Source organism: Oncorhynchus masou, unplaced genomic scaffold (assembly GCF_036934945.1).
Source record: "Oncorhynchus masou masou isolate Uvic2021 unplaced genomic scaffold, UVic_Omas_1.1 unplaced_scaffold_6897, whole genome shotgun sequence".
NCBI lineage: Eukaryota > Metazoa > Chordata > Actinopteri > Salmoniformes > Salmonidae > Oncorhynchus > Oncorhynchus masou.
This window is the reverse complement of record NW_027013351.1, coordinates 1-16,455: the sequence shown is the minus strand read 5'-3', so window position 1 is coordinate 16,455 and position 16,455 is coordinate 1. Positions and strand designations below refer to the sequence as shown.

At 39.2% G+C, this 16,455-nt stretch overlaps 1 protein-coding gene across 1 annotated transcript; it reads left to right on the top strand.

Moving 5' to 3' along the window:
* The first annotated feature begins 7,573 nt into the window (after positions 1-7,573).
* LOC135536967 (mitochondrial 2-oxoglutarate/malate carrier protein-like) lies at positions 7,574-16,400 on the top strand. The gene is made up of 3 exons (XM_064963184.1): positions 7,574-7,836; positions 8,335-8,425; positions 16,290-16,400. The coding sequence occupies exons 1-3, from the start codon at positions 7,589-7,591 to the stop codon at positions 16,383-16,385; spliced, it is 435 nt and encodes a 144-aa protein (XP_064819256.1). The 5' UTR covers positions 7,574-7,588; the 3' UTR covers positions 16,386-16,400.
* Positions 16,401-16,455: the final 55 nt, after the last annotated feature.

Genomic DNA, 16,455 nt, shown 5'->3' with positions numbered 1-16,455 from the left:
CTATACCATAACTGTACTACTAATACTACTTACCATACTGTTACTATGCTATTATATACTACTATATACCATTACTGTACTACTAATACTACTTACCATACTGTTGCTATGCTATTATATACTACTATATACCATTACTGTACTACTAATACTACTAATACTACTTACCATACTGTTACTATGCTATTATATACTACTATACCATTACTGTACTACTAATACTACTTACCATACTGTTACTATGCTATTATATTCTACTACTATACCATAACTGTACTACTAATACTACTTACTTACCATACTGTTACTATGCTATTATATACTACTATATACCATTACTGTACTACTAATACTACTTACCATACTGTTACTATGCTATTATATACTACTACTATACCATTACTGTGCTACTAATACTACTTACCATACTGTTACTATGCTATTATATTCTACTACTATACCATTACTGTACTACTAATACTACTTACCATACTGTTGCTATGCTATTATATACTACTATATACCATTACTGTACTACTAATACTACTTACCATACTGTTACTATGCTATTATATTCTACTACTATACCATTACTATACTACTAATACTACTTACCATACTGTTGCTATGCTATTATATACTACTACTATACCATTACTGTACTACTAATACTACTTACCATACTGTTACTATGCTATTATATACTACTATATACCATTACTGTACTACTAATACTACTAATACTACTTACCATACTGTTGCTATGCTATTATATACTACTACTATACCATTACTGTACTACTAATACTACTTACCATACTTTTACTATGCTATTATATACTACTACTATACCATTACTGTACTACTAATACTACTTACCATACTGTTACTATGCTATTATATTCTACTACTATACCATTACTGTACTACTAATACTACTTACTATGTTATTATATACTACTATATACCATTACTGTACTACTAATACTACTTACCATACTGTTACTATGCTATTATATACTACTACTATACCATTACTGTACTACTAATACTACTTACCATACTGTTGCTATGCTATTATATACTACTATATACCATTATTGTACTACTAATACTACTTACCATACTGTTGCTATGCTATTATATACTACTATATACCATTACTGTACTACTAATACTACTTACCATACTGTTGCTATGCTATTATATACTACTATATACCATTACTGTACTACTAATACTACTTATCCATACTGTTACTATGCTATTATATTCTACTATATACCATTACTGTACTACTAATACTACTAATACTACTTACCATACTGTTACTATGCTATTATATACTACTATATACCATTACTGTACTACTAATACTACTTACCCTACTGTTACTATGCTATTATATTCTACTATATACCATTACTGTACTACTAATACTACTAATACTACTTACCATACTGTTGCTATGCTATTATATACTACTATATACCATTACTGTACTACTAATACTACTTACCCTACTGTTACTATGCTATTATATTCTACTATATACCATTACTGTACTACTAATACTACTTACTATGCTATTATATACTACTATATACCATTACTGTACTACTAATACTACTTACCATACTGTTACTAAGCTATTATATTCTACTGCTATACCATTACTGTACTACTAATACTACTTACTATGCTATGCTATTATATACTACTATATACCATTACTGTACTACTAATACTACTTACCATACTGTTACTATGCTATTATATACTACTACTATACCATTACTGTACTACTAATACTACTTACCATACTGTTGCTATGCTATTGTATACTACTACTATACCATTACTGTACTACTAATACTACTTACCATACTGTTGCTATGCTATTATATACTACTACTATACCATTACTGTACTACTAATACTACTTACCATACTGTTACTATGCTATTATATACTACTATATACCATTACTGTACTACTAATACTACTTACCATACTGTTACTATGCTATTATATTCTACTATATACCATTACTGTACTACTAATACTACTAATACTACTTACCATACTGTTACTATGCTATTATATACTACTACTATACCATTACTGTACTACTAATACTACTTACCATACTGTTGCTATGCTATTATATTCTACTACTATACCATTACTGTACTACTAATACTACTTACTATGCTATTATATACTACTATATACCATTACTGTACTACTAATACTACTTACCATACTGTTACTATGCTATTATATTCTACTACTATACCATTACTGTACTACTAATACTACTTACCATACTGTTACTATGCTATTATATACTACTACTATACCATTACTGTACTACTAATACTACTTACCATACTGTTGCTATGCTATTATATACTACTATATACCATTACTGTACTACTAATACTACTTACCATACTGTTGCTATGCTATTATATACTACTATATACCATTACTGTACTACTAATACTACTTATCCATACTGTTACTATGCTATTATATTCTACTACTATACCATTACTGTACTACTAGTACTACTACTACTTACCATACTGTTACTATGCTATTATATACTACTATATACCATTACTGTACTACTAATACTACTTATCCTACTGTTACTATGCTATTATATTCTACTATATACTAATACTACTTACCATACTGTTACTATGCTATTATATACTACTACTATACCATTACTGTACTACTAATACTACTTACCATACTGTTGCTATGCTATTGTATACTACTACTATACCATTACTGTACTACTAATACTACTTACCATACTGTTGCTATGCTATTATATACTACTATATACCATTACTGTACTACTAATACTACTTACCATACTGTTGCTATGCTATTATATACTACTATATACCATTACTGTACTACTAATACTACTTACCATACTGTTACTATGCTATTATATTCTACTATATACCATTACTGTACTACTAATACTACTTACCATACTGTTACTATGCTATTATATTCTACTACTATACCATTACTGTACTACTAATACTAACCATACTGTTGCTATGCTATTATATTCTACTACTATACCATTAGTGTACTACTAATACTACTAATACTAACCATACTGTTGCTATGCTATTATATACTACTACTATACCATAACTGTACTACTAATACTACTTACCATACTGTTACTATGCTATTATATACTACTACTATACTATTACTGTACTACTAATACTACTTACCATACTGTTGCTATGCTGCTAATACTACTTAATACTTAGTATCTAGATCCTCTATGAGGCTGTGGAGGGATTCAGATTCTAAAAGTATCTAGATCCTCTGAGGTCATGGAGGGATTCAGATTCTAAAAGTATCTAGATACTCTGAATCCGTGGAGGGATTCTAATTGTGGAATTAAAAGAAAACAACATGAATCATTGAGAACAATGACATCTTTGTTTTTAAACCCTGGATTTCTAATCCCTTGATTATTGTTGGATCTGATTTTAATAGCTAACATTTCTGTAGCCATAATAAATAGATATGCTGATAGAGGACAACCTTGTTTTACTCCTCTTGACAGTTGAAAACTTTCTGAGAAGTAGGCATTATTTACTATTTTACACCTGGGGTTTACTATACATAATGTTAACCCATTGTATAAGAGACTCTCCTAAATTGAAATATTCCAGGCATTTATATATAAATTCCAGTCATACTTGATCAAAAGCCTTCTCAAAGTCAGCTATGAATACCAGGCCTGGTTTCCCTGATTTTTCATAGTGTTCTACTGTTTCCAGTACTTATTATCTCCAATAAATTATCTCCAATGTGTATCGTCCATGTAAAAAAGCTGTCTGAATAATATCCAACAATACTTTTTAAATTCTATGCGCTATTTGTTTTGCTATAATTTTTGATCACCAGAGTGTAAAGGGCCTCCATGTTTTTAATGATCTTTATATTTACCACTTAGATCCCGTTTCAGTAATAATGAAATCAGACCTTCTTGTTGAGTTATCTGATAATTTACCATTTTTGTTGGATTGGTTCAAACATGCTAATAACGTTCCTCTGAGTAGATCAACAACCATTCAGCCCTGGAGATTTCCTGGTCACCCTCCCTCTCACCGTCTGTGGCCACCCTCCCTCCTTGCATCAAGAAGTTCCTTCCTCGCCTTCACCTGAGTCTTTATGTACAGCTGTTAATTTTCCATTATTGATAGAAAAAAATCCAGACAATTAGCTTCGGTTAGTGGAGATGGAGGAGACTGAAACAAAAACATATGCTTAAAGTACTTTGCTTCCTCTTTCAAAATACTGTTTAGGGAATTGTGGGTCAGTTAGGATCACCACTTTATTTTAAGAATGTGAAATGTCAGAATAATAATAGAGAATTATTTATTTTAGCTTTTATTTCTTTCATCACATTCCCAGTGGGTCAGAAGTTTACATGCACTCAATTCGTATTTGTTTAACTTGGGTCAAATGTTTCGGGGAGCCTTCCACAAGCTTCCCACAATTAGTTGGGTGAATTTTGGCCCATTCCTCCTGACAAAGCTGGTGTAACCGAGTCATGTTTGTTGGCCTCCTTGCTCACACATGTTTTTTCAGTTCTGCCCACAAATTTTCTATAGGACTGAGGTCAGGGCTTTGTGATGGCCACTCACAATGCATTGATATTGTTGTCCTTATGCCATTTTGCCACAACTGGAAGTATGCTTGGGGTCATTATCCATTTGGAAGACCCATTTGCGACCAAGCTTTAACTTTTTGGCTGATGTCTTGAGATGTTGCTTAAACATATCCACATACATTTCCTTTCCTCATGATGCCATCTATTTTGCAAAGTGCACCAGTCCCTCCTGCAGCAAAGCACCCCCACAACATGATGCTGCCACCCCCGTGCTTCACGGTTGGAGTGGTGTTCTTCGTCTTGCAAGCCTCCCCCTTTTTCCTCCTTTCATAACGATGGTCATTATGGCCAAACAGTTCTATTTTTGCTCAATGTAGCTGCAAACCTAGTCTGGCTTTTATAGCTGGCTTTGGAGCATGCGTTTCTTCTTGCTGAGCAGCCTTTCAGCTTATGTCGATATAGGACTTAGTTTTTTACTGATATAGATACTTTGTAATCTGTTTCCTCCATCTTCACAAGGTCCTTTGCTGTTGTCCTGGGATTGATTTGGCACTTTTCACACCTCAAAGTACATTCATCTTTAAGAGACAGAACACATCTCCTTCCTGAGCGGCATGAGGGCTGCGCAGTCCCATGGTTATACTTGCCTACTATTGTGTGCATGATGAACATGGTACCTTCAGGCGTTAAATGACTCCCAAGGATGAACCAGACTTGTGGAGGTCTACAATTGTTTTTCTGAGGTCTTGGCTGATTTCTTTTTGATTTTTCCCATGATGTCAAGCAAAGAGGCACTGAGTTTGAAGGTAGGCCTTGGAAATGCATCCACGAGGTACAACCTCCAATTGACTCAAATTATGTTAATTAACAGAATCTTCTAAAGCCCTGACATTTTCTGGAATTTTCCAAGCTGTTTAAGGCCATAGTCAACTTATTATATGTGACCCACTGGAATTGGGATACAGTGAAATAATCTATCTGTAAACAGTTGTTGGAAAAATTACTCGTCTTGCACAACCCTAACCGACTTGCCAAACTATAGTTTAACCTCTTGAAACCATCCGGATCCGGGATTGTGACTAAGCCTCAGGCTCATTAGCATAACGCAACGTTAACGATTTCTGAAAATCGCAAATAAAATTAAAATAATGCGTTTGCTCTCCAAGCTTAGTTTTCTTAACAACACTGTCATCTCAGATTTTCCAAAATATGCTTTTGAACCATAGAAATTGACTAATTTGTGCTTAAGAGTATGCAAAGCTAGCATAGCATTTTGTAGTAGCATGCACGAACATTTTCACAAAAGCCAGATAGCCAAATAAATAAAATCATTTACCTTTGAAGAGCTTCTGATGTTTTCAATGAGGAGACTCCCAGCCACATACCAAGTGCGCAGTGTTTCCTGAAAGCGTCTGTGTGAGAAATCGTTCCGTTTTCTACATTGCGCCTGGCTACCGAAACGAACAATGCAGTCACCTACAACGTGAAACTTTTCCGGATTAACTACATAATATCGACCGAAAACATGGCAAACGTTGTTTTGGAATCAATCCTCAAGGTGTTTTTTCACATATCTCTTCATTGACATGCAGTTCGTAGGCTTGCTTCTCTCTCTGTGCCCCATGGAAAAATACTGGCAGGTGACTTTTGCGCACCACCGCGCAGGACACGGGGCGGACACGTGGTAAATGTGGTCTCTTATGGTCAATCTTTCCAAACGAACTCGTCTCTACAACACGTCCCACAATGCTGCAGACACCTTGGGGAAACGACAGAAAGGGCAGACTCATTCCTCTTATGCGTTCACAGCCATATAAGGAGATCATGAAGACAGAGCCTCAAAAACCTTGTCATTTCCTGATGCCAAGTCATCTTGGTTTTGCCTGGAAGCTCACGTTAAAGGGGCACGCACAGAGAAGATATTTGTATTTCTGGACACGTCCAGAGTGTTTTTCTTTGAACAGTAGCAATTATATGCATAGTCGAAAAGCATCTTTTTGACAAATATCTTGTTTAAACGGGAACGTTTTCTTCCAAAAATGAAATAGCCACCATAAGTGTAAGAGGTTAACTTCACTCGGGTAGGAGACAGCATCCACTGGCCACTGATTGAAAGTTCTGTATCTCCCATTTTTCAGAGTAAAGCCTGAAACAATGTCTAAAGACTGTTGACATCTAGTGGAAGCCATATGGAATGCAATCTGAGTCATATCCTTATATGGTGGATAGGCTTTCAATGGAAAAAACATAATGGCTCTTCCTGGATGGATTTGCCTCAGGTTTTTGCCTTGCCATATCAGTTCTGTTATATTCAGACATTATTTGAACAGTTTTGGAAACTTTAGAGTTTTATATCCAAAACCTACTAATAATATGCATATCCTAGCTTCTGGGCTGGAGTAACAGGCAGTTTATTTGAGCACGATTTTCATCCAGACGTCAAAATACTGCCCCTAGCCCAAATAGGTTTTAACCAGAAATTTGTAGAGTTGTTGAAAAACACTTAGGTTGGAGTCATTAAAACTTGTATGTAAACTTCCGACTTCAAATGTATGTGTACTCTTCGTCCTTCAATTTCCTTTGTTTACATGGACCCTGTTAACCTAAATGGTGTTTTAGAGATGAGTATTGAATTGCATGGCATCTAAAGGCACATTTTAAAAGTATCCCATACAATCAGGGATCTCCTTTACCCAAGTTATGTCTGGAAAAAGTCTGTTATAAATTCCTCTGTCCTAGTTCAAAACAAGTTATCATCCAATATTACTATACTGTTACAATACTACTAATACTAATATGATAACACTACTCTACTATTATACTAATTCAGTCCACCAGACTACCAACATGGTTTGTGTTAGGTACCTACATCATGTTGTTTCCAGTCTGTCAGCAGGTCTACTCCGCCAGGCTACCAACATGGTGTGGGTTAGGTATCTACATCATGTTGTTGTTTCCAGTCTGTCAGCAGGTCTACTCCGCCAGGCTACCTACACCACAACGAGGTTAGGTATCTACACAGTGTTGTTTGAGAAGATGACGGGACAGGACGGGACCCCGCCCAACTTCCTCATGAAGGCTCTGATTGGGATGACGGCTGGAGCAACCGGAGCCTTCGTAGGAACACCTGCTGAAGTTGCCTTGATCAGGATGACCGCTGATGGACGGTGAGAGGGAGGGAGGGTGGGAGGGTGACCGCTGACGGACGGAGAGAGGGAGGGAGAGCGAGACCGCTGACGGACGGAGAGAGGGAGGGAGAGCGAGACCGCTGACGGACGGTGAGAGGGAGGGAGACCGCTGACGGACGGTGAGAGGGGAGGGAGACCGCTGACGGACGGTGAGAGGGAGGGAGACCGCTGACGGACGGTGAGAGGGAGGGTGGGTGACCGCTGACGGACGGTGAGAGGGAGGGTGGGTGACCGCTGACGGACGGTGAGAGGGAGGGTGGGTGACCGCTGACGGACGGTGAGAGGGAGGGTGGGTGACCGCTGACGGACGGTGAGAGGGAGGGTGGGTGACCGCTGACGGACGGTGAGAGGGAGGGTGGGTGACCGCTGACGGACGGTGAGAGGGAGGGTGTGAGACAGAAGATGAACAGTGGTAACAGGAGTTAAATTATGTCTAATTGTGTAATTTCCCTCCCTCGCTCTCTTTCTCTCCCCCAGTCTCCCTGCAGACCAGAAGAGAGGGTATTCTAATGTGTTCAATGCTCTGGCCAGAATCACTAAAGAAGAGGGGGTCACCACACTATGGAGGGTAAGATACTATTACTACTATATTACTACTACACTACTACTACTGCTACAACTATCGAACTACTATACGTCTACTACTATACTACAGCATCACTAAAGAGTGGGTCACCACACTATGGAGGGTAAGATACTATTACAACACTACTACTATACCATTTCTACACTACTACTGCTATACTATTTCTACACTACTACTAATATACTATTTCTATACTGACTAATATACTATTTCTATACTACCGCTTATGCTATTTCTACACTACCGCTATACTATTTCTACACTACTGCTATACTATTTCTACACTACTACTAATATACTATTTCTATACTACTGCTATACTATTTCTACACTACTGCTATACTATTTCTACACTACTGCTATACTATTTCTACACTACTGCTATACTAATTATATACTACTAATATACTATTTCTACACTACTAATACATATACTACACTACTAATGAATACACTACTTTTACTATACTATTAATAAATATACTATACTACAAATGAATATACTCTCTACCACTGCTACTATACTACCACAATACCACTGCTACTATACTACCACTATACCACCACTGCTATACTACCACTGTTACTATACTACCACTATACTACTACCATACTACCGCTACTATACCACAACCGCTACTATACCACCACCGCTACTATACCACCACTGCTACTATGCTACCACATACCACTGCTACTATACTACCACTGCTACTATACTACCAACGCTACTATACTACCACAGGTACTATACCACTGCTACTATACTACCACTGCTACTATACCACCACTGCTACTATACTTCCACCATACCACTGCTACTATACTACCGCTATACCACTGCTACTATACTACCACTGTTACTATACTACCACTATGCCACTTACTATACTACCACTATGCCACTTCTACTATACTACCACTGCCACAACTATACCACCGCTACTATACTACCACCGGTACTATACCACCACTGCTACTATACTACCGCTATACCACTGTTACTATACTACCACTGCTACTATACTACCACGATACCACTGCTACTATACTACCACGATACCACTGCTACTATACTACCACTATACCACTGCTACTATACTACTACCATACCACTGCTATTATACTACCACCATACCACTGCGATCTATACTACCACTACTACTATACTACCACTATGGCACTTACTATACTACCACTATGCCACTTCTACTATACTACCACTGCCACCACTATACCACTGCTACTATACTACCACCGGTACTATACTACCGCAATACCACTGTTACTATACTACCACTATACCACTGCTACTATACTACCACTATACCACTGCTACTATACTACCACTGCTACTATACTACCACTGCACCAGCTGCTACTATACTACCACTGCTACTATACTACCACCATACCACTGCTACTATACTACCACTGCTACTATACTACCACTATACCACTGCTACTATACTACCACTGCTACTATACTACCACTATACCGCTGCTACTATACTACCACTATACCACTGCTACTATACTACCACTGCGACTATACTACCACTATACCACTGCTACTATACTACCACTGCTACTATACTACCACTGCACCACTGCTACTATACTACCACTGCTACTATACTACCACCATACAACTGCTACTATACTACCACTGCGACTATACTACCACTATACCACTGCTACTATACTACCACTACTACTATACTACCACTATGGCACTTACTATACTACCACTATGCCACTTCTACTATACTACCACTGCCACCACTATACCACTGCTACTATACTACCACCGGTACTATACTACCGCTATACCACTGTTACTATACTACCACTGCTACTATACTACCACTATACCACTGCTACTATACTACCACTATACCACTGCTACTATACTACCGCTATACCACTGCTACTATACTACCGCTATACCACTGCTACTATACTACCGCTATACCACTGCTACTATACTACCGCTATACCACTGCTACTATACTACCGCTATACCACTGCTACTATACTACCGCTATACCGCTGCTACTATACTACTACCATACCGCTGCTACTATACTACCACTATACTACCACCGCTACTATACTACCACCGCTACTATACTACCACCGGTACTATACTACCACTGGTACTATACCACCACTGCTACTATACCACCACCATTTTTTACATTTTTTTATTTTACCTTTTATTTAACCTTTTATTTAACCAGGCAAGTCATTAAGAACAAATTCTTATTTTCAATGACGGCCTGGGAACAGTGGGTTAACTGCCTGTTCAGGGGCAGAACGACAGATTTGTACCTTGTCAGCTCGGGGTTTGAACTCGCAACCTTCCGGTTACTAGTCCAACGCTCTAACCACTAGGCTGCCCTGCCCCCATACCACTGCTACTATACTACCGCTATACCACTGTTACTATACTACCGCTATACCACTGCTACTATACTACCACTGTTACTATACTACCACTATACCACTGCTACTATACTACCACTGCTACTATACTACCACTATACCACTGCTACTATACTACCACTATACCACCGCTACTATACTACCACTGCCACTATGCCACCACTATACCACTGCTACTATACTACCACTGCTACTATACTACCACTATACCACTGCTACTATACTACCACTGCTACTATACTACCACTGCTACTATACTACCACTGCTACTATACTACCACTGCTACTATACTACCACTGTACCACTGCTACTATACTACCACTGCTACTATACTACCACCATACCACTGCTACTACACTACCACTGCTACTATACTACCACCATACCACTGCTACTATACTACCACTGCTACTATACTACCACTATACCACTGCTACTATACTACCACTGCTACTATACTACCACTATACCACTGCTACTATACTACCACTATACCACCGCTACTATACTACCACTGCTACTATACCACCACTATACCACTGCTACTATACTACCACTGCTACTATACTACCACTATACCACTGCTACTATACTACCACTGCTACTATACTACCACTGCTACTATACTACCACTGCCACTATACTACCACTGCTACTATACTACCACCATACCACTGCTACTATACTGCTACTATACTACCACCATACCACTGCTACTATACTACCACTGCTACTATACTACCACTATACCACTGCTACTATACTACCACTATGCCACTGCTACTATACTACCACTATACCACTGCTACTATACTACCACTGCTACTATACTACCACTATGCCACTGCTACTATACTCACCAACTATACCTTCGCTGCTACTATACTACCACTGCTACTATACTACCACTATGCCACTGCTACTATACTACCACTATGCCACTGCTACTATACTACCACTATGCCACTGCTACTATACTACATCGCTGCTACTGCTACTATACTACAACCGCTGTTACTATACTACCACTGCTACTATACTACCACTATGCCACTGCTACTATACTACCACTATGCCACTGCTACTATACTACCACTATACCACTGCTACTATACTACCACTGCTACTATACTACCACTGCTACTATACTACCACTATGCCACTGCTACTATACTACCACTATACCACTGCTACTATACTACCACTGCTACTATACTACCACTATACCACTGCTACTATACTACCACTGCTACTATACTACCACTATACCACTGCTACTATACTACCACTGCTACTATACTACCACTATACCACTGCTACTATACTACCACTGCTACTATACTACCACTGCTACTATACTACCACTATACCACTGCTACTATACTACCACTGCTACTATACTACCACTATACTACCACTGCTACTATACTACCACTGCTACTATACTACCACTGCTACTATACTACCACTATACAGCTGCTACTATACTATACTACCACTGCTACTATACTACCACTATACCACTGCTACTATACTACCACTGCTACTATACTACCACTATACCACTGCTACTATACTACCACTGCTACTATACTACCACTATACCACTGCTACTATACTACCACTGCTACTATACTACCACTATACCACTGCTACTATACTGCCACTGCTACTATACTACCACTATAACTACATGCTACTATACTACCACTGCTACTATACTACCACTATACCACTGCTACTATACTACCACTGCGACTATACTACCACCATACCACTGCTACTATACTACCACTGCTACTATACTACCACTGCACCACTGCTACTATACTACCACTGCTACTATACTACCACCATACCACTGCTACTATACTACCACTGCGACTATACTACCACTGCTACTATACTACCACTGCACCACTGCTACTATACTACCACTATACCACTGCTACTATACTACCACTGCTACTATACTACCACTATACCACTGCTACTATACTGCCACTGCTACTATACTACCACCATACCACTGCTACTATACTACCACTGCTACTATACTACCACTATACCACTGCTACTATACTGCCACTGCTACTATACTACCACCATACCACTGCTACTATACTACCACTGCTACTATACTACCACTATACCACTGCTACTGTACTACCACTATGCCACTGCTACTATACTACAACCATACCACTGCTACTATACTACCACCATACCACTGCTACTATACTACCCCTGCTACTATACTACCCCTGCTACTATACTACCACTATACCACTGCTACTATACTACCACTATTCCACTGCTACTATACTACCACTATACCACTGCTACTATACTACCACTATACCACTGCTACTATACTACCACTATACCACTGCTACTATACTACCACTATACCACTGCTACTATACTACCACTATACCACTGCTACTATACTACCACCATACCACAGCTACTATACTACCACTGCTACTATACTACCACCATACCACTGCTACTATACTACCACTGCTACTATACTACCACTATACCACTGCTACTATACTACCACTATACCACTGCTACTATACTACCACTATACCACTGCTACTATACTACCACTATACCACTGCTACTATACTACCACTATACCACTGCTACTATACTACCACTATACCACTGCTACTATACTACCACTATACCACTGCTACTATACTACCACTATACCACTGCTACTATACTACCACCATACCACTAGCTACTTATACTACCACTGCTACTATACTACCACTCATACCACTGCTACTATACTACCACTGCTACTATACTACCACTATACCACTGCTACTATACTACCACTATACCACTGCTACTATACTACCACTATACCACTGCTACTATACTACCACTATACCACTGCTACTATACTACCACCATACCACTGCTACTATACTACCACTGCTACTATACTACCACCATACCACTGCTACTATACTACCACTGCTACTATACTACCACTATACCACTGCTACTATACTACCACTGCTACTATACTCGCTACTATACTACCACTGCTACTATACTACCACTATGCCACTGCTACTATACTACCACTGCTACTATACTACCACTATGCCACTGCTACTATACTACCACTGCTACTATACTACCACTATACCACTGCTACTATACTACCACTATACCACTGCTACTATACTACCACTGCTACTATACTACCACTATACCACTGCTACTATACTACCACTATACCACTAGCTACTATACTACCACTGCTACTATACTACCACTATACCACTGCTACTATACTACCACTATACCACTGCTACTATACTACCACTATACCACTGCTACTATACTACCACTGCTACTATACTACCACTGCACCACTGCTACTATACTACCACTGCTACTATACTACCACATACCACTGCTACTATACTACCACTGCTACTATACTACCACCATACCACTGCTACTATACTACCACTGCTACTATACTACCATTATACCACTGCTACTATACTACCACTGCTACTATACTACCACTATACCGCTGCTACTATACTACCACTATACCACTGCTACTATACTACCACTGCTACTATACTACCACTATACCACTGCTACTATACTACCACTGCTACTATACTACCACTGCACCACTGCTACTATACTACCACTGCTACTATACTACCACCATACCACTGCTACTATACTACCACTGCTACTATACTACCACCATACCACTGCTACTATACTACCACTGCGATCTATACTACCACTATACCACTGCTACTATACTACCACTGCTACTATACTACCACTGCACCACTGCTACATATACTAACCACTGCTACTATACTACCACTATACCACTGCTACTATACTGCCACTGCTACTATACTACCACCATACCACTGCTACTATACTACCACTGCTACTATACTACCACTATACCACTGCTACTATACTGCCACTGCTACTATACTACCACCATACCACTGCTACTATACTACCACTGCTACTATACTACCACTATACCACTGCTACTATACTACCACTATGCCACTGCTACTATACTACCACCATACCACTGCTACTATACTACCCCTGCTACTATACTACCACTATACCACTGCTACTATACTACCACTATACCACTGCTACTATACTACCACTATACCACTGCTACTATACTACCACCATACCACTGCTACTATACTACCACTATACCACTGCTACTATACTACCACTATACCACTGCTACTATACTACCACTATACCACTGCTACTATACTACCACCATACCACTGCTACTATACTACCACTGCGACTATACTACCACTATACCACTGCTACTATACTACCACTGCTACTATACTACCACTGCACCACTGCTACTATACTACCACTGCTACTATACTACCACTATACCACTGCTACTATACTGCCACTGCTACTATACTACCACCATACCACTGCTACTATACTACCACTGCTACTATACTACCACTATACCACTGCTACTATACTACCACTATACCACTGCTACTATACTACCACTATACCACTGCTACTATACTACCACTATACCACTGCTACTATACTACCCCTGCTACTATACTACCACTATACCACTGCTACTATACTACCACTATACCACTGCTACTATACTACCACCATACCACTGCTACTATACTACCACTGCTACTATACTACCACCATACCACTGCTACTATACTACCACTGCTACTATACTACCACTATACCACTGCTACTATACTACCACTATACTGCTACTATACTACCACTATACTACCACTGCTACTATACTCACCACTATGCCACTGCTACTATACTACCACTGCTACTATACTACCACTATACCACTGCTACTATACTACCACTATGCCACTGCTACTATACTACCACCATGCCACTGCTACTATACTACCACTGCTACTATACTACCACTATACCACTGCTACTATACTACCACTATACCACTGCTACTATACTACCACTATACCACTGCTACTATACTACCACTATACCACTGCTACTATACTACCACTATGCCACTGCTACTATACTACCACTATGCCACTGCTACTATACTACCACTATGCCACTGCTACTAATACTACCACTGCTACTATACTACCACTATACCACTGCTACTATACTACCACTGCTGCTATACTACCACTATACCACTGCTACTATACTACCACTGCTACTATACTACCACTATACCACTGCTACTATACTACCACTATACCACTGCTACTATACTACCGCTGCTACTATATTATATTCCAGTACAGACCTCTGAGAGACTGCTGAGCTTAACAAAAACAGTAACCATGTGTGTTCCTCCAGGGGTGTATTCCCACCATGGCCCGTGCTGTAGTGGTCAACGCTGCCCAGCTGGCCTCCTACTCTCAGAGCAAACAGGCTCTTTATAGAGACAGGTAACCCCTGACCTCTTTCCCCCACTCTCAGAGCAAACAGGCTTCTTATAGAGACAGGTAACCCCTGACCTCTA